This window comes from Gopherus evgoodei, chromosome 3 (genome assembly GCF_007399415.2).
Source record: "Gopherus evgoodei ecotype Sinaloan lineage chromosome 3, rGopEvg1_v1.p, whole genome shotgun sequence".
NCBI lineage: Eukaryota > Metazoa > Chordata > Testudines > Testudinidae > Gopherus > Gopherus evgoodei.
In genome coordinates, this window is record NC_044324.1 from 146,667,718 (window position 1) to 146,694,631 (window position 26,914).

The 26,914-nt window shown below is 43.9% G+C and overlaps 1 protein-coding gene across 2 annotated transcripts in view; it reads left to right on the forward strand.

The window, feature by feature from the left end:
- MTR (5-methyltetrahydrofolate-homocysteine methyltransferase) overlaps nucleotides 1-26,914 on the forward strand; it is an 82,267-nt gene that overhangs the window by 32,653 nt on the left and 22,700 nt on the right. The window contains exons 16-24 of one of the 2 annotated variants that reach the window (XM_030556964.1): nucleotides 330-509; nucleotides 3,268-3,384; nucleotides 3,480-3,620; nucleotides 7,133-7,222; nucleotides 9,140-9,292; nucleotides 9,974-10,081; nucleotides 17,564-17,664; nucleotides 19,725-19,792; nucleotides 21,795-21,915. In XM_030556964.1, coding sequence (XP_030412824.1) covers nucleotides 330-509; nucleotides 3,268-3,384; nucleotides 3,480-3,620; nucleotides 7,133-7,222; nucleotides 9,140-9,292; nucleotides 9,974-10,081; nucleotides 17,564-17,664; nucleotides 19,725-19,792; nucleotides 21,795-21,915 — 1,079 coding nt within the window. The remainder of the gene's footprint in view (nucleotides 1-329; nucleotides 510-3,267; nucleotides 3,385-3,479; nucleotides 3,621-7,132; nucleotides 7,223-9,139; nucleotides 9,293-9,973; nucleotides 10,082-17,563; nucleotides 17,665-19,724; nucleotides 19,793-21,794; nucleotides 21,916-26,914) is intronic. The other variant, XM_030556965.1, reaches the window with a different exon arrangement.

Genomic DNA, 26,914 nt, shown 5'->3' on the forward strand with positions numbered 1-26,914 from the left:
GTTCTTCACAGAGCTGTCTTAGGTTTTGCTGCAATGCTGGAAGTGGGGCCCATAGCAGAACCGTGTAGTCTCTCTCTCTCCTTCTCTCTCTCTCTCCCAATCCAACCTACCTTTCTCTAATGGACTGAACCAAGAGCCCTCAGCTCTGAACACACCTAAACTTGGACTTAGAAACTCAAAATTTCATCTTTCCCAAGTTCATGGTGTTTGAATTGGTAACTGATTTATGAGAGACCTGCAAACTTAGCGCTGGAACTTTGGTTCCATCCTGTTTTTGTGTTACACAGCAGAAATGCTTTCTGTTCAGACCCCCTTTTTCATTTTTCCAGGCCACAGAAACGGAAACTAAAATTGCAGTGTGCACCAGAGCTTACCACCTCCTTGTGAAGAAAGTGGGCTTCAATCCAAACGATATAATTTTTGACCCCAATATTCTGACTATAGGGACTGGAATGGAAGAACATAACCTATATGCAATTAACTTCATCAATGCAGCTAAAACCATAAAAGTGAGTGTTTTTGGCTGTTTCTGTGGTGTTTTACTTCATGCAGATCTACTTAAAAAATCCCAGTGCTTCACAATAATTTACTTCCAAAATTAATAATAATGGACTACTCCTGTGAACTGCAATAGTTTCTCAACACTGTTATGCTTCCAGTAGGAAACATTATACGTTATGTAGTGCTCTAAATTTAGCGTAGTCCATAAACTGTACCATAAATATATTGGTATTAATGAAGTGAAGTAACATTCATAAAATGCCAGCACTCTGGCCAAAAGGCCCCACTCAAGACATGTGAAAGCTGACTCATTTAATTATTGTGATTGGATTATAACACTCAAAAACCTGGCCTAATATAAGACTTTCTTTACTTTGTATTTAGTCACAATACATCTGTTGGGACAACCAGAAATAAAGGGCATCACTTGTATAAAGCTGTGTCACCCATTCTACCTTTACATTTGAGGGGGCGATGTGATGGGTTCTATTTGTTGCCAGCCCTTGCAAACAGATTGTGTATGAGATATTTTCTGGGAGATGGGCAGGCAGCACCTTGTCCTGGATCAGTTGAACCCAGAAAAGCTCCCCAGTTGCCAAATGAGGTTTGAGATTCCAAGCTAGCCTAGTGTATTCCTGTAGCATGTCTCTAGCTTTGTGTGTTTAAGACCCTTTTGGCAGTGGAATCACTGAGAATGGAGGAGCTTTTCCAGGTCTGGTTGTTATGGGAAGTGGAGGTGGGTTAGTTGTCCACCTTCCCAGAAGAGGGCTGTCAGACGCTCCCTAAAAAACACAATTCAAGTTAAGAGTGTGTGTGTGAACTGGGGAGACAGGCCTGCTGGGAGAAGGCAGCTGGATGCTGGGTGTGTGAATAGCAGAGCAATGATTGATTCCCTTTGGGAAGACAATGATTTGGGGGGAGTCCAGTGTTCTTTCTACACTTCCATAGTCTGAGCTGTTCAGAACCACAGTTGCTCAAAACCTGACCCAGGTATTTAAAAATCACAAAATAGTTCCAAAACCAGGGATAACCTTGGAAGTGTTGGCAGTCAACAGATGTGCGTGTTCTGGGGGATGGGTGACTTTCAGGTTTAAAATAGAAGTGGTGGTGGATTCTCTGTAATTTGAAGTCTTTAAATTATGATTTGAGGTCTTCATTAACTCAGCCAGAGGTTAGGGTCTATTATAGGAGTAGGTAGATGAGGTTTTGTGGCCTGCAATGTGCAAGAAGTCAGACTAGATGATTATGATGGTCCCTTCTGGCCTTAGTCAATGAGTTTCTCAGTTTTAAGGAATTAATGAATTCATCTGTATCCAAGATGCATGGTAATAAACTTTTTTGTCCCAAGTGCTAATCCCATAAACAAACCTCTAGTAAGAGAGTTCTGATTGGAGGGAACTACAGAGGAGTTCTTTGGGGAGAAATCTCCATTGCATTCACTACAGTCGGGTGTTGATTGCTAGTAGGGTTTGTTGTGGAGTAGTATGGATGTGTCTCACTGCACTTCCACAAAGCAATCTATTCACAGATCCCCCTGCCCCCTTGTCACTATCTTCCTCCCCCCTCCTTCAGTAAACTGTGGAAGCCTCCCACAGAGATTTCTGTGCAATGAGCAGAGGAGGCAGAATGCTCCTGCACAGGATACCTGCTGCTTTTAGCATCCCTGCTGCAAACCTTCAGCTTTGCAGCTACTTTTGACCCTAGACCATGGGTCTTTATTAATGGGGCTGCAGGTCTGTCACAGTGATAAGTGTCACTGATACGTGATTTCCCACCCCAGTTTGTCCATTACTTTTTATTGTGACCAGGATTTTTCTTGGTCACTGGGATTTTCTAGGGCAGGAGTTGAGGGAAACCTGTGCCATGGCATGGCCATTTTTGCAACCACAGTCCAGTTTTTGGCAAGCGATTTGGTGATGCCAGGGCTGGAGGGGGGACATTGTAGGGAGCGGGCCCTGCCTACATGCTATGACAAGAGCCAACAGACCAGAGGGCAGAGCTGGGCCAGCCCTGCAGGATAGGAGCCACCACTGCCAGGTCAGTGGGGGGATGGGCTTGCTCTGCAACCTCCTACCCTCGTGGCAGGATTCCACCCACTTTAAATGGTGCTCCTGTGACTTTTTTACTAAATGTACCATGGCTGCTCCATGAGTTTTGACTAAAAAATACTGTGACACATCTGCAGCTCTTCTTGTTATTAATAAAAAACCTGACAGACAAGATCTAGTTAATATTTTATGACAGATAATTAATTTACAATTTTTGTTGAGAAAGATAATCTTTGAGTTGTTACTAAGTTGGATCCCTTTTCTTCTTGGTTTCTTTGCTCAACTTAAGGAAAAGTGAACATTAGTGTTGTAGAAAGCACAAGGTGTCAGACTTTCATAGTGTGGAACATATCTTGAGAGAGCAGCTCCCCTCCTGTTTACTATTATGTGAACACCCTTCCCAATCAAGAACCCGTTCATAATAGCCCATCATCCTTTTGGGAACCATGCAAGTTGCTTATGTATTGCTAGGTTGGGTCTTCCTTTTTGTTTCCAGCCTCTTCTACAGACATTCTAGTTCTTCTCTGAAAGGAAGAGTCTGGATAACTGTAGAAGCAGTTGGAACCAAGGAAAGGAAGGGAGGCGCTATCATCATACGACTTGCCAGCACTGCATAGACCTGGAACAAGTTCTTTGTGGATCATTGGTGCCTCCAACTCCTCTTTTGGAATCATTTTTGTAAAGTTTGACCATGCTGATATTTTGATCTTGTTGCTAGGAAACACTGCCAGGAGCTAAAATAAGTGGAGGCCTCTCCAATCTGTCCTTCTCCTTCCGGGGGATGGAAGCCATTCGAGAAGCAATGCATGGAGTTTTCCTGTATCATGCAATTAAGGTATGATGTGCTTTCCGGCTGCATTATTTGTGCTCCCCAGATATGTGGTGGGAAGTTTTATGGGTATTGCTGATGATCTTTTTTTGTAATCTTAGTATGGCATGGACATGGGGATAGTGAATGCAGGGAATCTTCCAGTGTATGATGATATTCACAAGGAACTTCTACAGCTGTGTGAGAATCTGATCTGGAATAAAGACCCAGATGCAACAGAGAAGCTTTTACATTACGCCCAGGTAACTTTCAGAGTTATGTGTTTATTAAGCTTTTGTACAGAACCCAGGCTGTTGCATCTAAGTGCTGACACACCAGGTAAGATTGAAACACACATTTTATGTAGCCTCTGACAGTGAGTAGTAGAAGCTTGCACAGTTGGTGTAAGCAGCTCAGTTATTATAAGCAAATGGAAAAAAACTGAACCAAATTGAATACACTTTGCATCATGCCCTGAAGGTTTGCTTCCAAATCAGAGTCCTTCTGACTCCTAAAGAGACATGTGGCAAAGGTACCTTCTGTTGTGACTGTTTTCCCTCTAGAGTAGAATTTTATATTGCACAGGGGGCTAGGATCATTCCGGGAGGTGAAGTGGGCTTTCTTTTGCAACTCCAGCCCCTGCATGTCCTTTTGGAGGACAGAGAGCATTTTGTGTGTGCTTGAAAGGTGATCCAGTGGTAAAGACACTTTAGTGGGACTCAGATTTGCATTCAGTTGCCAGCTGTGCCAGACTCTGTGTGTTCTTGGGCACGTCATTTAATCTCCCTCTCTTTCTCAGCTCCCCATGTGTAAAAAGGGCTAAAACTGTCCTACCCCACGGGGGTATTATGTGAATCGATGCATTTGTGAGAGACTGTGATGACAGGGACCATATAAGTACCTATCTAAAGGAATATGAAAGGTGCCAAATTAACAATCCTATAGACCTAGGGTGAAATTCTGGTCCCATTGAAACCAGTGTCAACCCTCCTGTGGATTTCCAAGTTAGTTACTAGGGCACATTATAGAATAATCCTAAACCAGACTGAAGAGCTATTTCTAATGACTGCAGGCCACACTCCTTATTAAAGATGAGGGGGACTGTAGGCTGTGTTTCTGAAATGCATGGATTGTGTTTGGCCTGTAGGACACAACTCTGTCCATGCCTGCATGAGAACAAGAGCAGTAAATTTAAAATCAATGACAGGAAAACTTTTCAATCCCTGTCATCCTTTGTCCTCCTAGCACACACTGTATGTAAGAACGAATACCATCACTAAGGTTGTTTTGTACAATGCTCTTTTAATACCAGTGGATTTACAAGTTATCTTTCCTGAATGTGGTGATAAACTTGCAATATTTTTACAGTATCTGCCGTTGCAGGGAGAAAAAAACCCAACTAGAGCCTTACAATGAGATAGAAGAACCAAACTGAAAAGTAAAATAGTTTAAGGGCCAGGTTAACAAAGATATTCTGAAACCTAAAAATTCAGATAGATGCTTCGGAAAAATTTCGCTAAGCACCTACGTGAGTTAGGCATCTAAATACCTTTGTAAATTTAGCCCAAAGTGGTGGTGGCGGAAGAACCAAAGGGGATTATTTTAAACCAGAAATATCTCTGTCAAGTAGGCTAAATGTCTTAATTTATGGTGGTGTCCCTTAATGTTAAAGGGAATTAATAGCCCAATCAATCCTATTCAACAACCCTCAAGAGGGACCACATAAGTAGTGTTTCTGCAAGAGGCAGACTTTGAATGCAAATGGAGCATGAAAAGCAGTAACATGGTTGGGTAAAGCAGATGGGCTATTTCTTCTGGTAAATTTTAACAGCCTCATTTCCTCCACGTCCCGCTGCCAGAAGCAATGCACCTTGCCGTCACCCAGTGCTGCACACCTGGGGTGTGTGTGGAGATTTCTTCTGTCAGTCCCACCTCCCCTGGGGGATCAGGCTGCACCTAAAACATGAGATTCATTCATCCCTTGCATAGCTGCAATGTTTTTAGGGTGAAATCTTGGCCCCGTCAAAGTCAGTGGAAGTATTGCCATTGCCTTCAATGAAGACAGCTTTCCATCCTTAGTGTCCAGAATTATCCTACTATAAAAATCCATTCATAGTGTGTGTCCCCCATTCCCCTGCAGCAGCAGATTCTATACATTAATTACATGCTACGTAATTGTGGGTAAAATTGATCCCATTACTGAAATGCATGGCCAACTGTTTTGTTCCTTTTTCATCCCTCGAACCCCATTTCTCCTGTTACTGTTTAAACTCTCTAGTTTACCACTTTCGCTCTTTCAAAAGTCTTACCCACCCTGCCTCCCTCTTCTATTTGACTACTTCTTGTTAATATCTCTTCTGCCAAGTTTCTCTTTTCTGGGGATTTCAGGGTGAGTGGGGGGCCTCCATGACCTACTCATCATCTCTGTGCTTGACTCCGATAGCCTTCTCCAATCTGTAATCATTGTTGCCTATATCTTATCTACAGCAACATGTGATTTCCCCTTTGCTAGTCTCCTCTTACTCTGACCTACACTTGCCACTGGTTATTTAAACATTCTCTTCTCTATTTCATCCACCTGCAAATTGGAGTCTCACTTCCCTCAAGCACCTTTATAGCCATATAGATTTGCCATCCTCATCTGGCCTCTCAGCTGTCTTTGTTTTTGACCCAGCTACTGTGCTATCTGCAAGCTGATAAGAGAACACCTGCATGCTGTCTACATTACAGCTACCTCTGTAGGTAACACTGGTGCAGAAAAATGCTTCCAAGTTTCTGGTATAGACAAGGCATTAAGAGGAGCACTTTGGTTCCAGCTGACTTTATTCTTTCTGTAGATGAGAGATCCAATCTAGTTTCCTCTGTGGATCATCCAAAAGGTTGAGGGCCATTTTATGAGCAGGATAAGAGATATAAGGTGATATAAGACTTGGTAACTCTGCAGAAACTTTGAAGTCAGTTGAGCTCAATACAAATACATAGTCCTACCTTTAAAAGGCTGCTAATAAACATTTAAAGCAATGTGATGAAATGATCAGAAGTCAATGAAATGTGGGAGTGTTTAGGGCAATTTTTCACTTTCAAAATGCACCACAGGAACAGTTTGCAGAAAGCAAACTGAATTGAACCAAATGTACTGATGGATGTAGTGGTCTGTTTCTTCAACCATGCACCTTTCTGGTGGATATTTGTGTACATAAAAACAAATCCTGCAATGGGACTAAAGCCTGAAATGAGAGAAAGAAAGTGTATGTTGGCTATTTTGTTCTGATGAAACTTCCCAAAATGAAATAGTTCTGGATGCCTTTTAATTCAAAAGTCTTCCAGAATGTGGCATAACATAAACTCTACTCCAGCAGAACTGAACTAATGCCAAATTAATTATTTAGGATTTTAAAATGAATTGTGCAATGGGCTGGCCTGGGATCAATTTAAATTACATTCCTAAGTAGAAACCTAAATGAGAGTATTTTCAGCATGTCTTAATAGTGGTAGTGTTGTTAGAAGTCTGTCTTTCTTTGTCTACATCTTTATTACAACATATGCTCCTCAGGAGTGTAGTTTTATTTGTCGGTAGAGCATCAGACACATAGTGCTTTGTGTAATTGCATAAACAGTACTACTTTAGAAGGTCTAAAAATGTTTAGTGTGGGATGTTTGTGAAGTTTTTAATTCTGATTCCTAGAAAAATAAAAGATCAGATTCCGAGGTTATGACTGTGTCCTTTACCCAGTCAAATTCCCACTGACTCTAATTCTCTTTCAATCCATTTTAGACTCATGCCCAAGGAGGGAAGAAAATGGTACAGACTGATGAATGGCGGGATAGCCCCGTGGAGGAAAGGCTGGAATACTCACTTGTCAAGGTGAATTTATATAAAGTTACCTTACCTAGTCAAAGTACGCGGTATGCAGGGATCATATCTGCGGATCACCTGCTGTTACCAAGAGTGTGATATAGTCCTTAAGAAGGCCACTGTTGGCTTAAAATTCATAATCTTTCTTGCCTATGTTACTAATAACACAAGTAATTTCAAAAAAAGAATATAGTCATTTAGTTTTCACTGCTTAGACTCTTTGACTTGCATTTTACTGAGCTAGGTGAATGGAGATTGACTGACTGGTTAGCTTTACTTCTAATGTTCTGTTTCTGATCCATTTCACTTTTCATTAACAAGATGCTGGTATGTTTGGGTTGCAGATGTGATGCAGAGCAGGCTTCATGTAATCATAAACTGGTTTCCATTGAAACGCTTTAAAAAAATCTGTATATGTTGGGAATTAGCACACAAAAATGTAATCATGTAACTTCATGATTTGTCAGTGTTTGAATACATGCTTGTAGACAGTTTGCTAATTGGGTAGTAAATAAAGAATAGCGAATTGCACAGAGAAAGTGAATAAGGAAGTGTTATTTACCCCTTCACATAACACAAAATCTAGGGGTCTCCCAATGAATTTAATGGGCAGCAGATTTAAAGCACATACAGGGAAGTATTTCATACCATACGCAGTCAAATGTGGAACTCATTGCTTGGCTATGTTGTGAAGGCCAAAAGTATAACTGGGTTAAAAAAAAAAAATTAGATAAGTTCATGGAGGATATGTCTATCAGTGGCTAATAGCCAGGGTGGTCAGTGGCACCACCCTGTACTCTGGGTATCCCTAAACCTTGGAATGCCAGAAACTGACTGAATGACAGGGGATGGATCACTCGATAAATTGCCCTGTTCTGTTAATTTCTACTGAAACATCTGGCACTGGCTACTATCAGAAGATGGAATACTGGGATAGATGGACCTTTGGTCTGACCCAGTATGGCTGTTCTTATGTTCTTATTACTCTTGGGGCGATTCTGTATGACTGCACGCCCGTAGAAAACGCACAGTCCCTCCCACCCTCCACAGAATTTGCATGCTTCCCTGCAGAAAACTGTAGGGAAGCGGGGGGTGGGGGTGGGGTGATCCCCTCCAAACAGAGGTGAGGTATGGAGGGGCACACGGGTTTACACGCTACTGCCCCCATCACTACCCCACAGAGTCCCATTGCCCCTGCACCTGGGACCCCCCAACGAGCCCCTGTGCATCCAGATCTCCCACTGAGATGCCCTCCCTCAGATTGTCCCACACAGAAACATCTCACCCTACACCTGGATCTCCACACACTAAGCCCCTCCACACTTGGATTCTGCTGGGCTGAGCCTGCCTGCCCATGCCTGGTACACCTGGTACAGAGTGGTAGGGCCCCAGGGTGTTTCTGGGGCAGGCCCAGCCCTTGCACTGGGTCAGGCGCAGCCTCACTGCCGAGTCTCTGTACTGGGGGAGGTGGAGGGGCTTCACGGTGATCTCCCACCTCAGTGCAGTCAGTGGCCTGTCCTCCCCACTGACATTCTGGAGCCACATTTAGTTATTGACAAACAAAATGTGTAGAATTTTAAAATATTGTGCATATCATTTTTAATATTTTTGATGCAGAATTTCTTCAGGAGTATCTTATGCATATTTTAATGAGAGTAAGGCTGTCCAAGAAAACATAATTGAAAGATAGTTATGATGCTTTCTTGAAGATAAGCAGTCTAAAAGTTGATCAATTTTTGCTTTTGTGATTTTTTTTTTTTTTTTTTAATAGGGCTCAAATTTTTGGGGAGAACATACACACACACTGTGTGTGTGTGTGTGTATATATATATGTGTGTGTGTGTGTATATATATATATGTGTGTGTGTGTGTGTGTGTATATATATATAAAATATAAAAAATAAAAACTTTGTAAAAATTTTTCAGGGCATTGAAAAATACATCATTGAGGACACAGATGAGGCAAGATTAAACCATAACAAATATCCCAGATCTCTGAACATAATTGAAGGGCCCCTGATGAATGGCATGAAAGTTGTTGGCGATCTTTTTGGTGCTGGAAAGATGTTTCTACCTCAGGTAAAGAGGGGAATAACCCCTGTCTCTTGTATTTCCATACGTTTAGCCTAGCCTCTGTATCCTCTCTCCAGTTGTTGCTTATAATAAGTGTCCATAAATGGTTCCATTCCAGCTTCCCTTTCCAAAGGAAATGGAATGTTTGAATTCTAAAAACATAGGTGTACCTATTAAGATGTTGTTTTTTATTCTCTTTCATTGCACATGACCCTTCTTTGTAGGTGGGGTTTTGTTGGGTTTTCTGTTTTGTTTCTGCCCTTGCTTTTCAATTCCCCATCTTTTTTCAAATCTTTTTTTCCATGCTGCTTGGTGGGCACCTCTTTGACCATTGCATTGTAATTTCATCTTTAGTGGACTTTACTTAAGGGCCTGATCCTGAAAAGAGCTGAGCTCCCTCAACTCACATTGACCTATTTATGTTTGGTGATTACTAAGCACCTGTCAGGATTGGGCCCACAGGCCTGCTCCTACAGTGAACTCCTACAGTGAACTCCATGAAGCCAGTGGGGCTCCGCATGGAGCAAGGGTTGGACAGCATGGAGCTCACTGCAAGATTGGGATCTGTGTATGCAAATGTGTATTTTGGTTTGCAGGTTTTCTGTAATGGTTAGACAAACAGGCTGTTTGAAGGGCTATAGTTGTTTCTCTGTGTCTGACACTCTTTTCCTCCATTTGTCAATTCAGGTGATAAAGTCTGCTCGAGTTATGAAGAAGGCAGTTGGCCACCTCATTCCCTACATGGAAAAGGAAAGAGAGGAAAAGAGAGCTAAATCCAGCAGCATCGAAGAAGAGGCAAGTTGTGCTCTCTTGTGCTGTAACTCTTTAAAACTAGCTTTCACTGAAGTCACTGAAGCTGGGCTATTGATTTATATGAGTTGTTTGATTTAGAATCCTGAAATCTGGGTCAGGCACACCGAGGTGTGTGAACCTAGGCCTGGTTCCAAGTGGATCTTGTATGAATTAGGGCTAGGAGTGCAAATCACATGGCGCGCTCATGCTCCACATAGCTGTGTCCTGAAGCCAAACACCAGAACTTCTGTGGTTAGGTCTGAAATGTCGTATATTTTTTTAGTTTGAACTCAATTTGTGGAATAAATGCTGATAAACTTGAAACTGATACATCCCATATGGCTTAAGCAATTATCAGGGCCCTAGATGCTGATGTCATATCTAAATTCTGCAGCAAGCTCTGTTTTCTGCAGTTTGTCAGCAGCAGATGTGGCAAATGGAAATTTCTGTAGCTGCATAATGTAAAAGAATTAATTAAAAAAAAATAAGGAGAGAAACAGAGAAATGGTCAATCTAAATTTTGTAAGTTTTCTTGGGCTTTTCCTTAGATCAGTGGTTCCTAAACGGGGGTTCACGAAATGTTACAGGGAGTTCTCGGGGAAAATCATCCCTAATGGCGGATAGAGCTGTCCCTACCAACCCCGGGCAGCGTGAGACCAGCAGCTCAGAGCCCCTGGACTCCCAAGAGCTAAGCAGATCAAAGCCAGCATCTCTATCAAACTTCAAGACTCCTTATAAGAAATGTAAAGGGAGATGGATATTTTTTGCTATTTTTAAAATTAAATAGGCAGCTAGTCTAATGTGCGTTGTTTGCCTGGAGCGCTCAAGGCCTGAATCTTTGTGTAGGAGGAACTCTTTGAGTTGGCTTCTTAAATACCTTCCTGCTGTTTCACATCTGATACTCCTTGATGAAACATAGGAGCCTTGTCTTATAACAGGCTTATTCAAAGAGATACAAGCTACGAAAGTGAGATCTCAGGAGTGTTGCTGTTTTTATAATGTAATAAAAATACTGTAATGATAATAAATAATAGTGTGTAATAAGCATGTCATAAAAACAAATGTTATATTTCCAAGATCACTGCTTTTATAATTTATACTTGGGTAAAGAAGAAAACCCCTGGAAATATTCATTTTTAGGAGGGGGTTCTTGAGACTTGACATTTTAGTGAAAGGGGTTCACAGGTTGTTAAAGTTTGGGAACCACTGCCTTAGATAAATATTTTTCAATGGATTTATAGTTTTGTGCTGCAGACATCAAGGCCTCTTGATAGAGAATTTATTTTCCATTTGCTATTGATTCTTTACATGGTTATGCCTTTCATGAAATAATGGTTAAATATTTTTTTTAAATGTTGAAAAGAACTTGAATAGAAAAATTCTGTATAACCTAATCTGAGAGAGAGAGCATGTCTTTTTTCTTTCTTCTCCCTTAGCCATCTCTTATGGATTTTTTGCTCTTCTGCCGGAGAATGATTTTACAGACTTTTCTTCCCTTCCTCTCCATTCCCAGCAGCAACATAGTCTTTCCTTCTGCTGCTCTCTGTTCCTGAGCCAACTCCTGTCTCCTTTAAGTTGTGTGCACTCTAGTATTCCTCGTTAGGGTGACTGCCTGTATCTGATCCAGTGCCAGTGAGAATCTGTTGATTTAGAGGGGTGTTGGTTTGGGCCCCACATGAGCTTTGATGCTTCTGTGGCATGTGGTGAACTCTGTTATGTCACCAAAGAGAGAGGCTAACAAAGTTTGAGAGATTTTAAAAATAAGCAGGAGCTGATAGTATGTAGATTGCTGCTCTGATGAGGAAGGTGGGAAAAGAATGATCAGACCCTCCTGCAGCTGCTTCTGGATGAGGGCTATAGAGCCTTCCCCTGGAAATATTGCTCCTGGAGATAGCTGTTGAGCAGTAGAATGCCTTGCAGCCTCCATCTGAAAGCACCTTTGCCCACTTGACAGACTTTTTTCACTTTTTCATGGTTAGTTCCGGGACCGTTTCAGTCACTGAGCTGAAGGGATGGTGAAGCCCTACCTATTGCATGAGAGGACAAAAGGTCTGCAACCACAGCCAGTAGCAGAATAAAAAGAGCAATTAGTGTCCGTATCCATTACTGGAGCGCTCCACCTTATTTACAGCAATCGAAATGGCCATATTTAAATAGAATACATCTAAAATAAAGTACTTGTCTAGTATACATTTTATTTTTTCCTTTCTCCTTAACATCGTTATTTCCTTAAGTCTGTTGTGGATACTAGGTTAGTGGTTTGAGCATTGGCCTGCTAAACCCAGGGTTGTGACTTCAATCCTTGAGGGGGCCATTTAGGGATCTGGTGCAAAAATCAGTACTTGGTCCTGCTAGTGAAGGCAGGGGGCTGGATTCGATGACCTTTCAGGGCCCTTCCAGCTCTATGAGATAGGTATATCTCCATATATTTTTTTAATAGTTCCCCTCGCCCCCACCCTCTGATTAAATAGATTTTTAAATTTATTTTAATGTATTCCAACAGTATACACTCCACAAAATTCATAACTGTAGTTCCTCTAAGGGTACGTCTACAGTACGAAATTACTTCGAACTTATTCTATTCAAATTTTCGAAAGCGATTTTATACATCTGGTGTTATGTGTCCCCGCTAAAGTGCGTGAATTCAGCGGAGTATGTCCACAGTACCGAGGCTAGCATCAAATGTCTGAGCGGTACGCTGTGGGAAGCTATCCTGCAGTTCCTGCCGCCCATTGGAATTGTGGGTTAAGTTCACAGTGCATGATGGGGCAAAAACATTCTCGCGGGTGTTTCTGGGTGTGTGCTGTCACTCGCTCCTCCCTCTGTGACAGCTACGGCAGACGCCATGCTGCCAGCAGATGGTGCAGTATGGTGCACCGCCTGTCTCCTGGTACTATGAATCCACCTCGCATGTTCTCTCATCTTTCTATCTACTCTTATCTAACCATTTTCCTCCTTTTTTCTGCTACCGAGCAGACTCTGCTCTCCTGCTCTTGCAGCTCTAGCGAGCTTCTGGACTTTGTGAAAGCTACAGAAGACAACCGTTTACCGCCTTTTATCGGCCATCTTGAACCAAACAGGTCTCCTACATTTTGCGCCCTTTTTCCAGGATTACACATGCAGGTGCCATAGCGTGGCAATCAGGGAGCCTGCTCAGATCTCTGCTGCAGTTTTGACCATTGTAAATACCAAGGGCATTATCCAGCAGTTTGTGCAGTATCTGCAAAACCGGGCGAGGAAGCGATGACAGTGTGATTACTATACTGATGAGGACATGGATACAGATGTTCCTAGAAATACGACATGTGGCAATTGGGAGATCATGGTGACACTGGGCCAGGTTCATGCTGTGGAATGCCGATTCTGGGCTCAGGAAACAAGCACAGATTGGTGGGACCGCATAGTGTTGCAGGTCTGGGATGATTCACAGTGGCTGTGAAACTTTCATGTGCATAGGGCCACTTTCATGGAACTTTGTGACCTGCTGTCTCCTGCCCTCACAGTTGAAAAGTGAGTGACAACCAGCTGCTATCAAGGGTAGTGACTTTGGGAAATGTGCAGACCATCGTGGATGGCTTCAATGCACTGGGGTTCCCTAACTGCAGCAGGGCGATAGACGGAACGCATATCCCTATCTTGGGCCCGGCACACTAGGGCGGCCAGTACATAAACCGTAAGGGGTACTTTTCCATGGTGCTGCAAGCACTGGTGGATCACAAGGGGCATTTCACCGACATCAGTGTGGGATGGCCGGGAAAGGTGCATGACACTCTCATCTTCAGGAACTCTGGTCTGTTTGAACAGCTGCAGGAGGGACTTACTTCCCAGACCAGAAAATTACTGTTGGGGATGTTGAAATGCCTATAGTTATCCTCGGGAACCCAGCCTACCTCTTAATGCCGTGGCTCATGAAGCCATGCACAGGCACCCTGGACATAGTAAGGACCAGTTCAATTATAGGCTGAGCAAGTGCAGAATGGTGGTAGAATGTTTCTGGACATTTGAAAGCGCGCTGGCGCAGTTTACTGACTCGGTTAGATCTCAGCACAACCAATATTCCAGTTGTAATTGCTGCTTGTTGTGTGCTCCACAGTATCTGTGAGAGTAAGAGGGAGACTTTCATGGCGGGGTGGGAGGTTGAGGCAACTCGTCTGGCGGCCAATTTTGCAGCCAGACAACAAAGCAATTAGAAGAGTGCAGCAGGGCGCACTGCGCATCAGAGAAGCTTTGAAAGCCAGTTTCATGACTTGCCAGGGTACAGTATGACAGGTGTTTGTTTCTCTTGAAGTTATCTGGCCCCTATATATATGAAAAGAAAGTCAAAATTGTTTAAAAACTGTTCTTTATTACTTGTTGCACAACACATTGAGAGAAATCTAGACCGGGGGAGGAGGGGGTATTTGGTTAGTGGGGTGGAGGAAGAGAGAAGGACAAGTCCAGAAACCAAATCAACAGTTCGCATATGCCACCTTTCTACTGCTTGGGCGATCCTCTGGGGTTGAGTGTGCGGGTCCCTGTAGCCTCCCCTCTCGTGTTCTTGGGTGTTTGGATGAGGAGGCTGTGGAACTTGGGGAGGAGGGAGGGCGGTTATACAGGGGCTGCAGCGGCAGTCTGTGGTATTGCTGCCTTTCTCGCATTAAATCCACCATACAGAGGAGCACGTGAGTTTCCTCCCCCATGAGCATGACCATAGTGTCCTGCCTGCTCTCATCACGCGTGTCCATCCTCTCTTCGTGTTCCTGTAATGCTTTACGGGACTCTGCAATTGTTTACCTCCATGCATTCAGCTGGGCCCTATCAGTGCAGGAGGACTGCATGAGCTCTGCAAACATGTTGTCCCGAGTTCGTTTTTTCCGCCTTCTAATCTGGACCAGCCTCTGGGACGGAGTAGATAGGGGCTGCGTTGAAACATTTGCGCCTGCGGGAGGAGAAAAAGGGAGGTTAGTATTTTAAAAGATACATTTCAGAGAACAAAGGGGACACTTTGGTGTAAGTAAGCCATCACATGTGTCCGGGCAACAGAATTCAGGTTGCAGGCAGCCTAGGGGTACATGGGGTTCTGCTTCTTACATTCATTTTAATGCTTTCAAACTGCTGGGCCCCCTTTCCCATAGCAAGTAATGCCTGATGGGTTTGCCATATAAAAGGAGGGTCTGCGGGCTCTCTGGGATGATCGCTTCACACAACACCCCACCCCCGCACCCACTGCGTGGCTCCGATGAGGCTCTGAGCAGGGATGAGCCCTTTAAACTAAACGCGAACAGCCCAGTGCAGTTGGGTTTCCCCCACCTGCCCTCCACTGCATGGCTCCGATCAAGCTTTCACTCACGAGAAGTACCTTCTCCAGGGTCATGGTCCAGGAGCCTGTCTTGGGAGTGGGGGGGAAGCTATTGGCTCCAGCATTAAGAATAATTCCTGGCTAGGGCGGAAAACAGATTCCCCACTTGCCGCCTGTGCTCTGTCGTCGTCGTCCTCCTCCTCCTCTTCGTCCTCCAATGACTCTTCCTCCTCGCTCCGTGCAACTCCCCCCTTGCAGGTGTCCACGGACCGGGGTGAGGTAGTGGTGGCATCACCCCCCATAATTGCACACAGCTCATGGTAGAAGCAGAATGTATGGGAAGGTGACCCAGAGTGCCCATTCGCCTCCCTGGCTTTTTGGTACGCTTGCCTGAGCTCCTTGATTTTTATACAACACTGCTCTGTGTCCCTGGAGTAGCCTCTTTCCGTCATGGCCCTGGAGACTTTAGCCTACATATTTTTGTGTTCCTTCTTTTGGAACGTAGTTCTTCCATAACAGACTTGTCTCCCCAACATGTGGTGAGACCCGGTACCTACCGTTCAGACCATGCTGGAGCTCGCCTGCAGATCCGGGACTGTGTGATCTCCTGTGATGGTGGACTGTGCTGATGGTCACATGTGCTGATGGTGACCAAATAGGAAACGAAATTCAAAAGTTCCCGGGGCTTTTCCGGCCCACCTGGCTAGAGCATTGGAGTTGAGACTGTTGTCCAGAGCAGTCACAAGGAAGCATTCTGGGATAGCTCCTGGAGACCAATAATGTCAAATTGCATCCACAATATCTTTAACCCGGGATTGCGATCTCGATTTAAGCTCTACTGCACTTGTCAAAGTTGAGTACAGAATTCGGATTAAAGAGCCTTTTAAATCGAACAAAATGGTTTGGTCATATGGATGGAATAATTTTTTTTTCAAATTAACTCGGCTAATTCTGAAATAACAGACTAGTGTAGACCAGGCCTAAGATGTTTCCTAGTGAACCATCATTAGATGTGGTGTTCTCAAGTGCCCCTCTCCTAAAAGAGAAGTATTGTTAAGATATTAGATTACCAATTTCAGTAAACAGCAATATCTCTGAGGAGCTACGGATTTGTAGGTGATCAGAGATGCAAGCACCTCACAAAAAGAGTTATTACTGAGAGCAGCAGTGATTGCTGAAAGAATGCTTCATTAATAGGCATGCTGAAATTTACGGAGATGTATAATGGAAAGTGTTCTAGCAGGCACAGGAAAGGCACTGGGGCCCCCAAGAAATTCTGGTGTCTGTTCCTGGATCTGTATAGAGATAAGATACTCAAAATGTATATTTCTAGTTATATTTTAATATGAACATTCTTCCCTCTGCCTGGGCTCTGCTTGATGCAGGGAATGTGGGGGAGCCATCATGAAGCCTATGACTGCTCCCTGTCCTGCACCAGCCCAGACATGGGATCATAGCAGCCTATGGACTGCTCTAAAGTATGCCACTGACATAAGGTTCTTGAGGGAGGATCACTATAGGGGAACTCTGCTTTTGCCACACCAATGGCAGTGCCCTCTGTGCCAGCATTGGGGGTGCATCTGGTGCAGGAGCGCGTTCATCCAGGTTTACACCCTTGGTAGGTTCTGATCATCAAGGGGAATTCTCTGCTGGCCGTTGATGTCTAGAATCTGGCCAGTTTGTGTCATATAAAATAGCCAGATTGGACTAGAGAATCTGGTCCGTTATTATTGATTTGTAGAAGATTCTAACTCTCTTTTTGGTGTGTGTGAAACTTTACTCCTCAATCGCTTTCCATCTGTAATTTACTTCCCTTTCAATACAACAATCAAAATAGATCAAAATTATCCTTGAGGCCCAAACATGCACTTGGTTCTGAGCAGTCGTGCTCCATTGTTCTAATTATTTTATCTAATTAAACTATAATATTAGAGCAATTGTTATTTTTTTAGAGGAGAGGTACTACACAAGTTCAAGTCTATGTAATGCTGAATGGAATAGGGTTCAGCTCTAAAACAACTGACCAGTTAAATCAATCTCAGAAATCAGTTACTTTTCAGTTAATAATTATCATTAATATTGATTTATGTTGCAGTAGCACCTAGGAGCCCCACTCGTGGACTAGGACCCCATTATGCTAGGTGCTTTACAAACAAATAGAGCCTTCCTTACCATTATAAATACTGAGATGTTTGTTCATCTTGCAGGACCCTTACCATGGCACAATTGTGCTAGCTACTGTAAAAGGAGACGTACATGATATTGGCAAGAATATCGTGGGAGTGGTACTAGGCTGCAACAATTTCAGGTAATGAGCTTAGCTGTTTATGTCCTTGTTTTCTTTATGGTATAATAGTCTCTTCTAAATTACAATTAAATATTTAATACTAAAATTTGTTGTGTTAGAAGAAACTATAGTAGGGCAAAAAGCAAGGGGCAGGATTCCTAGTCCTATGAGTTAACAACAGCAACAACGAAACCCACAAGATTTTAGAAGAAAAATAAACGTTGGGTTACTTTTATGTGCCATCTTGCTTTTGAACCTTTTAAGGTCCTTTTTTTTCAACTTTTCTTCACAGTTGAAAACCCTTAAAACTTGAAAGATTTTGTGAAGGTTTTAAATTTTTTTTTATTTTTTTTTTTTTCAAAAAATTTAAGCTGAGAGGCTCACCTAAGCACTGAGACCCCACCATCAAAATCCAGGGGAAGTACGCACAGGAAAAACTCAGTTTCCTGCCATCAGCTGCTGGGAAGAGGGAAAGGCAAGGGTTTAAGCCAGGGTACTCTCCCAGGATTCCACTTGGGGCCTCTATTTTATATCCGCCTCTGGCTAATAGGCATCTTATAAATCTGAAGTTCTTCCCTTTTCTAGCTGCTGGAAAGAAGATTAAACTTTCATAATTTTTTTTTTGTCCCTTTCCAGAACATTTTGGCTGTTGCAAAGGGTATAGAGGTTAGCAGCAAGCTGAGTACTTGCATACTTGGCTCCTCCCTGACCCTCTATTTGGCTTCTTTTCCTCATGAATAACTCCATTGTCTGCTAGAGCAGCATGGAACTGACATGATTCTTGTTGGTTTTGCTGCTGCCCACCTGGTTGTGCATAGCAGCTTGTGGAACTGACCAGAAGCTTGTCAGCTTTGCTCCACTGCTGCTTTGCACAGTTATGAGCAGTAGCAGAGGCACTTGAGCTACCTTTGCAGATTTAGAAAGGTGACACTATTGTTTCATTGTAAGTGTGTTTGGAAAGTTATTGCACAGTCATAAGGAATAGAAAGTTAGTTTTCTTGTAAAGGAAAGCATAAGTTCTACATAAGTTTGTGGTACAAGTTGTCTCAATTGCCCAAAGGAAGTGGATTTTTTGAACCCTGATGTTAGTTTTTTGTATTTGTTTTTTTATTCTGTGCCTTTCTTTGCACCCCCTTCCCACTTAAATTTATCACCTTAATGTTTTACCATCAGTAACTTATTGCTTGCTTACTTACTTCACCACATTAGTATTTGAACAAAATTAAACAGAAAAATGGAAGAATGAGTGAAGTTAAATACTATCAAAATCATAGTTTAAAATACATTAGCCACCAAAATAGTTATATGAAAACATCACTGCTTTCCATACTACTTGTTTAGTTTTATTCACATCTATTCCCGCTCCATCCCTGTTTAATACATAAATAAAAATACCATGGACATTTTTTGAAAAGTCGTACTGTGCAGTTTCTCAGTCCCCTCCTCTCCCTGATACTTTATCATCTAAAATCCCTTCAGGAGTTGAAAGTCCTCCAGGGTCACAAGTATTTCCAAAAATAATAAACCTGCAAAAAGGGATCCACTCCTTTGCTTTCAGATTTCTGTTTCCTTCCTCTATGATAGAATGCTGCAGTACTGGGCCAGTGGTTTATAATGAAGTATTTTGACCTTCATTAAAAAATGCCCTGTTCTTCGAGTGCTTGCTCATATCTATTCCAGTTAAGTGTGTGCGCATTCCGCATACACGGATGTCAGAACTTTTTCCCTAGCAGCTGCCCATCGGCCTGGCTGTGGAGCCCCCTGGAGTGATGCCGATACGTGCTCTGTATATGACCCTGCCAGCCCAACCCCCCTTCAGTTCCTTCTTACCGCCAGTGACCGCTGTTGGAACAGTGGTCTTTTGCTCGCTACTGCTCCACTTGTCCCTAGCTGCTCTACTTATCTACTGTGTATAGTTACTCTATTGTTAGTTAGCATTATACTTAACACTAAAGATAAGTATAGTTATCCCTTGAAGGGGTTTCCCCTTCAAGGAGTTACAAAAAGGTGAGTAACTGTTTGGGGCGGGGGGGTTTGGGTTAACTTTAAGAAGTCTTGTACCATTACATTTCTTTTCACAGAGTTATCGATTTAGGAGTTATGACTCCGTGTGATAAGATATTGAGAGCTGCTATTGAAAATAAAGCAGGTACAGAGATTTCGTTTTTACTTTTCAGCTATTTGATTTTAAACACATTTGAATTATATTGCTGGTGAGGCATACTTTGAAAGTTTGCGAAACTTATGAACTGCATGGCAGTGCAAAGACTTTACCATAGATAAGTCAGAATTTAAGTGTTTATCTTTTTTTATTGTTATTGCTACTTGTATTTGGTAATTACTTGACACCTTTTATCCAGGGATTTCAAAACACTTGGCAAAATAATACCTGTGTAAAATCGTAAATCCTCTTATACCTGTTTGACAGATGAATAAACTGAGGCTTGGAGAGGTTTAAGTGATTTGTCCAAAGTGTCACAAGTCAGAAAAAGAGCTAGGAATAGAACTCTTGGCCTCTAGAACCATTCTGAGCTTGTAAACCAGTGTATGTTAAGACCAGAATTCATCTTTCTAGGACAATTGAGAACTTCTTGTCTGGACCAAGTCCCAGTTGCTATCAAATTATGTGTTGTGGCTTGGAGGATGTGAAGTATGCAGGATTACAGATGGTGGGAGGTTTGAAAGCACCAATATGGTAGATGAGGGTCCCCAAGGGCTGTGTGTATAATAATACAACTCTTTATGCCTTTGTGAAAGGGCACACTCACCACCAGTGTGTCCTCTCATAGCTGAGCATGGTGTAGCAGTTTCTCTCACCTCTAAAGCCCCTGGCCAATGGTCACTTAGATTTGGTGGTGGTCTCTTTTTCCTGGAACTGAGCCCTCCACCCAGGTCATGATTTAGGTCCACCTCTTCCATGGTAACAAGAAGTCCAGCAAACCAATGTCCAAAACCTTGTATCAGGTCCTCAGTCCCAACTCTGGGCCCTCTGGTCCTCACACCTTCCTCTCAGGGGTTTCGCTGTACCTTCTCCAGTGTCTAGTAGGGGAACCTAGGCCCTCCCACTCATCTGGGTTTCAGCCCAGGGCCTTGAAGTGAGCAGGTAAGGTCTGTCTATTTAAATCCAGTCCTGCTACCTCTCTGGGCTTCTTCCAGCCATAGCCTTTTAAAAGGCTTTATTCCCACACTCTTCTCTAAGGGTCAAGGATTTGCAGAACTCTCCCCTGGAATCCCGCAATCAAATTCCAAAGTAAAAATAAAAAAGAGAGCCCAGCTTCTGCCTTCTTTGGGGTTGTTCATTCATCCCTCTCTGGTGCTCTGTTATGTTCCTCAGCTGAGCACTTTCCAGGGCTTTTTCCCTGGAAGTACAGATTCTACACTTTTATCAGGGCTCACCAGTGGAGCCTACTTTGCCCTGGTAGCTGCTCCATGTGTCTCCTGGCCTCTTGACAAACGATCCCAGAGTCAAATCTCCCCTTGGTCTCTCTCCTCACAACCACTCTAGTCCCAAAGAGTTCCTTCCTCTCCTCCCTGCAGCGCCTTTCTGCTCCAGATGTTCTGCCTTTAAACTATACCCTCTCAGTTGGGACTCCTCTTTAACTGAGCCTGCTCCGCACTCCAGGTGCAGCCAGGTAGCATAACTGGCCTCTTAGGCCCACATTAACTCTTTCAGAGTGTGTGCATGGTACACACTCCATCACAGCCTTAATTAAATTTTGAGACTGTGGTACCTTCACCAAAATTTTAAGTGGTTTCTGCCATCTGGTTCTTCCATTTTGGATGCCTAACATGGGGCACCTTAGGCCTCAAGGTGGGTTGGGAGGTGCCACGGGCTCCTCCCAACTCCAGCTGGAGTCAGTAGGAGCTGCACATGCTCAGTATAAGGCCCAAGGTGTCCCAAGTTGGGCATCCAAAAACATTTGTCTCTTATGAAAATTTTGTCTCTTCCAGTTAGGTCAAAACTACCATCGGTGCCTCTTAAATACTATCTTTTATTAATAACACTTCCTCTCTTTGGTATCTGAAGCACAAAGCTGATTTTATAAAGTTTAACTACAGATGAAAAATTGTATTATGTAACACTTCTTTCCTAAGTAGAAATCTTTTTTTTTTTTTTTTTTTTTTACCCATCTTTGTTTAATCTGTAATAGATATAATTGGCCTGTCTGGTCTTATCACGCCTTCTTTGGATGAAATGATTTTTGTTGCCAAGGAAATGGAGAGACTAGAGATCAAGATTCCTTTGTTGATTGGAGGAGCAACTACATCTAAGTAAGAAAGATATTTTGAGGGAGAGGAGTGCAAATATAAGGTTTTTGGGGGTTTTGTGGTGGTGGTGGTGGTTGTTTTTTTACAATACATAGAAAGGTAACTCTTCTCCCTGTCATGTACTGCTGCTATTATAATTTTCATCTCGAGGCTCCCAAAACACTTTTATCAGCGTGGATCAGATCCTCACATTTTCAACACTGTCATGCAAGAGGCTGAGAAATTTGGCTCTGATCCTGCAAAGCACTTCTGAGTGTACTTAACATTAATTGTACAATGATTATGCCATCATCATCATCGTCATGGCATGTCCTAAGGATGCTACGTCCCTTTGTAGATTGATCACCATGCAGATTTGCCTTTAGCTGGACTTTAAGCATATGATGATTCCATTGACTTCAGTGGGCCTATTGACATGCTTAAAATTTAAGCATATGTTTAAGTGTTTTGCTGGATCAGGATCAGAGTGTGCAGCATCTTGACGACTGAACCCAGGGTCCTGTTGAAGCAGGCTGAGGGAGACACATTCTGGCCACTTGCCCACATGCCGCTAAATATCAAATTTGGTAGTCTCAGTTTTGGGACTGTGATCTCATTCTCGCATACATTAAAATGAAATAGTGTTACTGTTATGATTTTCTAAAGAATAATATTGACAGTTAGTTGACATCTAATATGAACCTTCTGAACATATTTAAGCAGTGACAACTCCGGGGGTTGCAGAAGTCAGTTCTTGACCCTGTCAAAGTGTTAGCATCGTTTCTTCTTTACCAACAGCTTGTGCATATTCTGATCAGTGCTCTGTGGTTCCCTGAATCCTGGACCAGCTCGCCTTGACAACATGGTCCAGTAACATTACAGGGACTGACTAGATTAAGAAGGCCTCTACTGTCACAGCAATCCACCCTGCATTGTGATGTAAACTTTAAAATAACCTTTAAACCTATGAAATAACCTTTTTTACTTGCATGGGTCTCATTCATTCCCTATAATGTTGAGATTTCAAATATTGATACTTTCAGCAAAGCAATTTTGTCCTAATTAGTGAAGGGCTACCTGCCTCCAACCCTAAAGGTTAGTCATTTGTGGGTCCCAGTGCTTAGTCATTTTGAAACAGACTTGCACAGTTCATTTATATGAAGACAAAGTAAACTACAAGCATATAAACTTCATGTCATATTTTGGAGAGTAATAATTTACATATGTGCATTTTATTATACAGTAGGAGTTCTCAAACTGGGGGTTGTGACCCCTTAGGGGGCCGCAAGGTTATTATGTGACGTGAACTGTCAGCCTCCACCCCCCAAACTCTGCTTTGCCTCTAGCATTTATAATAGTGTTAAATATAAAAAAAATGTGTTTTTTAATTTGTAAGGGGGGGGTCACACTCAGAGTCTTGCTGTGTGTCACCAATACAAAAGTTTGAGAATCACTGTTATACAGTGTAGTTTTGTGTATATGCATATATACAGGTGCACAGACACAGATTGCAACGCATGTAAAATGTATTTGGACTTTTAAATCAAAGACACTTGCTTCATCGCAGAATTTGGAGAATGAGGCATTTTCTTTATTACTCTTAAAAGTAAAATAACACATTTTCTTTTACATTTAGACAAATATACTTCAAAGGCTGTTTATGAAGAGCCATCTGCACTCAGCCTGTGTAGTCCAAGTTGCACCCATTCTATTTCCTTTCCATAGATGAATGTCAATATTACAAACACCATCATTGCTTGGATATGGGGAAAATAAATTTGGCTGAGGGGGAGAAGGAGATGCACAAATCCACAAACAGGATGTACATAGTTGGGTGTCTTTATTTTGAGAAGCACATACTTCCATTATTACTTAAAATGTCTCTTAGTAATTTCAGGCATAAACATAATGGCAATGTATTACACTTGATGATGATTTCATGAAAGATAATTTTAAAAATATCAAAAAGATGCACTCCACTGTATAACTGTGCCATGTATCTGTCCATTCAGGTTTTTTCCCACCTTTGCATATTAAAATGAAGGTTAGAAGAGGTTTGGACCTTAAGCAGATATATATGATATGATATGATATACGTTCAGGTACCCTCCACACTGGAGGCCCTGCAGACGGCCCGGGATGTTATATCTCTGCTGGTACTGGGGGCACTGCTGCCATCGGCTCCTTGGTCCAGAGGAAAGCTGCCACTCGGATCCCTGCAGTCACTGCCTGGACGGTACTGTTTACAGTCTAGGGAAGGTTCCCAACACCGTTCACCGCTCAGCAACCGCCCCGTGCGCAGTCTGCGCCAGTCCCCATCAACCCCCACCAGATTGTCTGGCTGGGTACTGACTGGAGGGGTTCCAGGCACCGATCTGCCTCGAGGGACCATAGACCTCGTGAGGAGAGCATGCCCCGTCGAGACCAGGACAGACAGGACCGGAGGCCCTTGTCTCTGAGAGCCTATCATAGCCCTTCATGGGACGGGCATCGATTCCATTCCCATTCTTGGTCTCACTCGAGGTCCCTGCAGAGGCACCGCTTCAGCAGCCCCAGACGATTGCTGGCACCTTGCTGTCACAGATCTGCCCGTTGGAGCCAGTTGCGGAGCTGCTGCTATCGGCAGTACTCCTGTTCCTCCACACCAGGGTCACGGAATCATGGTAGCACCGCTCCCGACGCCACCACTCATCCTGGTCCTGGTCCCGGGATAGCCGCAGATCATATACCGGCCCAGCCTCCCTTCGCAGTCATTAGTCGATGGGCCAGGCTAGTCAGGCTCAATAGCCTGCTCCGCCGGTGCCAAAACAGGTGCAGTGGCATCGGGCTCCTTGGCTGGCACCATGGTACCAGTGGGCACCATGGCCCCGACGCAGCCCTCAGTGGTGGCTTGCTTGGTGGCCAGAGCCTCGGAGAGACCATCGGCCTCCCTTTCCCATCTTCCCAGGAAGGAGCCGGTGGAGGCTTCATCCCTGGTTCCATGCCTGGGGGGGGACCAAGTGGTGGGACCTGTGGCACCGGTGTGGACTCAGAGTACCGCACCCTCACCCTCATCCTCTCCCTCTCGGATGATGCGATTATGGCCCCTCCTCCGCCTGTCCCGCAGGAGGACTCTAAAGCCCACCAGGAACTATTGAAAAGGGTGGCATCAAGCCTCCACCTTCAAGCCAAGATGGTGGAGGAATCCTCAGACTCCCTCTTCAACATCCTCTCTGCTTCGGCACTGAGTGGGGTGGCTCTCCCACTCCATGAAGGGGTGGCCAAAATTTTGAATTCCTTGTGGCAAACCCTGGCTTCCTTACCCTCCATCTCTAAGAGGGCAGAACGCAAGTACTTCATGCCTGCCAAGGGTTATGAATATCTGTACACCCACCCTGCCCCCAGCTCCCTAGTGGTCGAGTCGGTTTACCACAGGGAGAGGCAGGGCCAACCAGCCCTTACTCCTAAGAATAAGGACTCGAGGAGACTGGATCTATTCAGTAGAAAGATTTATTCGTCCTCGAATTTCCAACTAAGGGTGGCAAACCACCAGGCCCTGCTGGGGAGATACGAGTTCAATTTGTGGGGCTCTCTGCCCAAATTCGAGGACTCCCTCCAAGAGCATGACTAAAAAGAATTCAAGACTCTGATGGAGGAGGCCAGGATGGCCTTCCGGGCTGCCTTGGATGCCGCCGATACGGCTGCAAGGTCTATGGCCTCCGTGGTGTTCAGGATGAGTGTGTCGTGGCTTCTGCTGTCTGGGTTGTCCAGCAAGGCACAGAAATCTTTACAGGACCCTCCGTTGATGGCAAGCCTTGTTTGCGGAACGGGCGGATGTGAAGTTGCACGGCCTGAAGGATTCCTGCACAACACTAAAGACTTTTGGCCTCTATGTCCCAACCCCAGCCAGGATCAAATTTAAGCCTCACCAGGCTCTCACCCAGGCCACCCACTCTAGATATGAGTATCCTTATTAAAAAGTCGAGACTATTAAAAAACGCCCGCAACGGCAATCCTGTTCTGTGCCCAACCTGGATACTCCAAGGGTAAACAGGCGGGGAAGCGTCATTTTTGACAGGACGACCAGGGGCTACTTACCAGTTCATACCAGGGATCCACCCACAATAAAGCTTTCCTTCTCCAACCGATTGTGTGTTTTTCTTCCGGAGTGGTTGTGGCTGACCTCGGACCGATGGGTCCTCACCACCGTCTCCCAGGCCTACACCTTCCAGTTTACCTCTACCCCTCCCACCCACCTTCCATCCCTGTCCCTCTTCAGGGACCCCTCTCACTATCACTTACAGCCCTCCTGTTTGGCCTGTCCACTGCTCCCAGGGTATTCACAAAGTGTATGTCTGTGGTAGCAGCCTATCTCAGGTGTTGAGGGGGGGGGTCCAGATCTTCCTCTATCTGGATGACTGGCTGCTCAAGGGCAGCTCCAGGTCGCAGGTGCAGGATCACATGACACTCCTGTCCACATGTGCCACTCTGGGCCTGTTGGTAAATGACACCAAGTCCATGTTAGTCCCAGTACAGTGCATATAGTTCATTGGGGCGGTCCAGGATGCCACGTAGGCCAGAGCGTCCCTCCAGACAGGTTCGAAACCAGAAGGGAGTTCATCAGCACAGTCACAAGGTTTCCCGTGACCACAGCCAGAGTGTGCCTCCAGCTCCTGGGTCATATGTCAGCGTGCACGTATGTGATTTGCCACGCCAGACTCAGGATGCGGCCCCTCCAGCTCTGGTTGGCCTCAGTGTTCTCCCAGGCCAGAGGCAGGATGGACAAAGTCCTCTCTATCCCTGAACCGGTAACACTGGTCTACAATTTTTGAGAAGTCGTCTGCTTCAGAGAGAAAATGTGCTTTTTATTATGTATTTTGATGTGCTGAGTTCAAATATGACAATTAAAACAACCAGTTGGCTACTGTTTCTAAGATATTTAAGATTTTACATTTTATATCTATGTATATTGTGTAGATAGTAGAGTTTTAATCATAAATTGTAAACCTAGGTCTTTTCATGTGTTTATGGTTGCTTTACATGA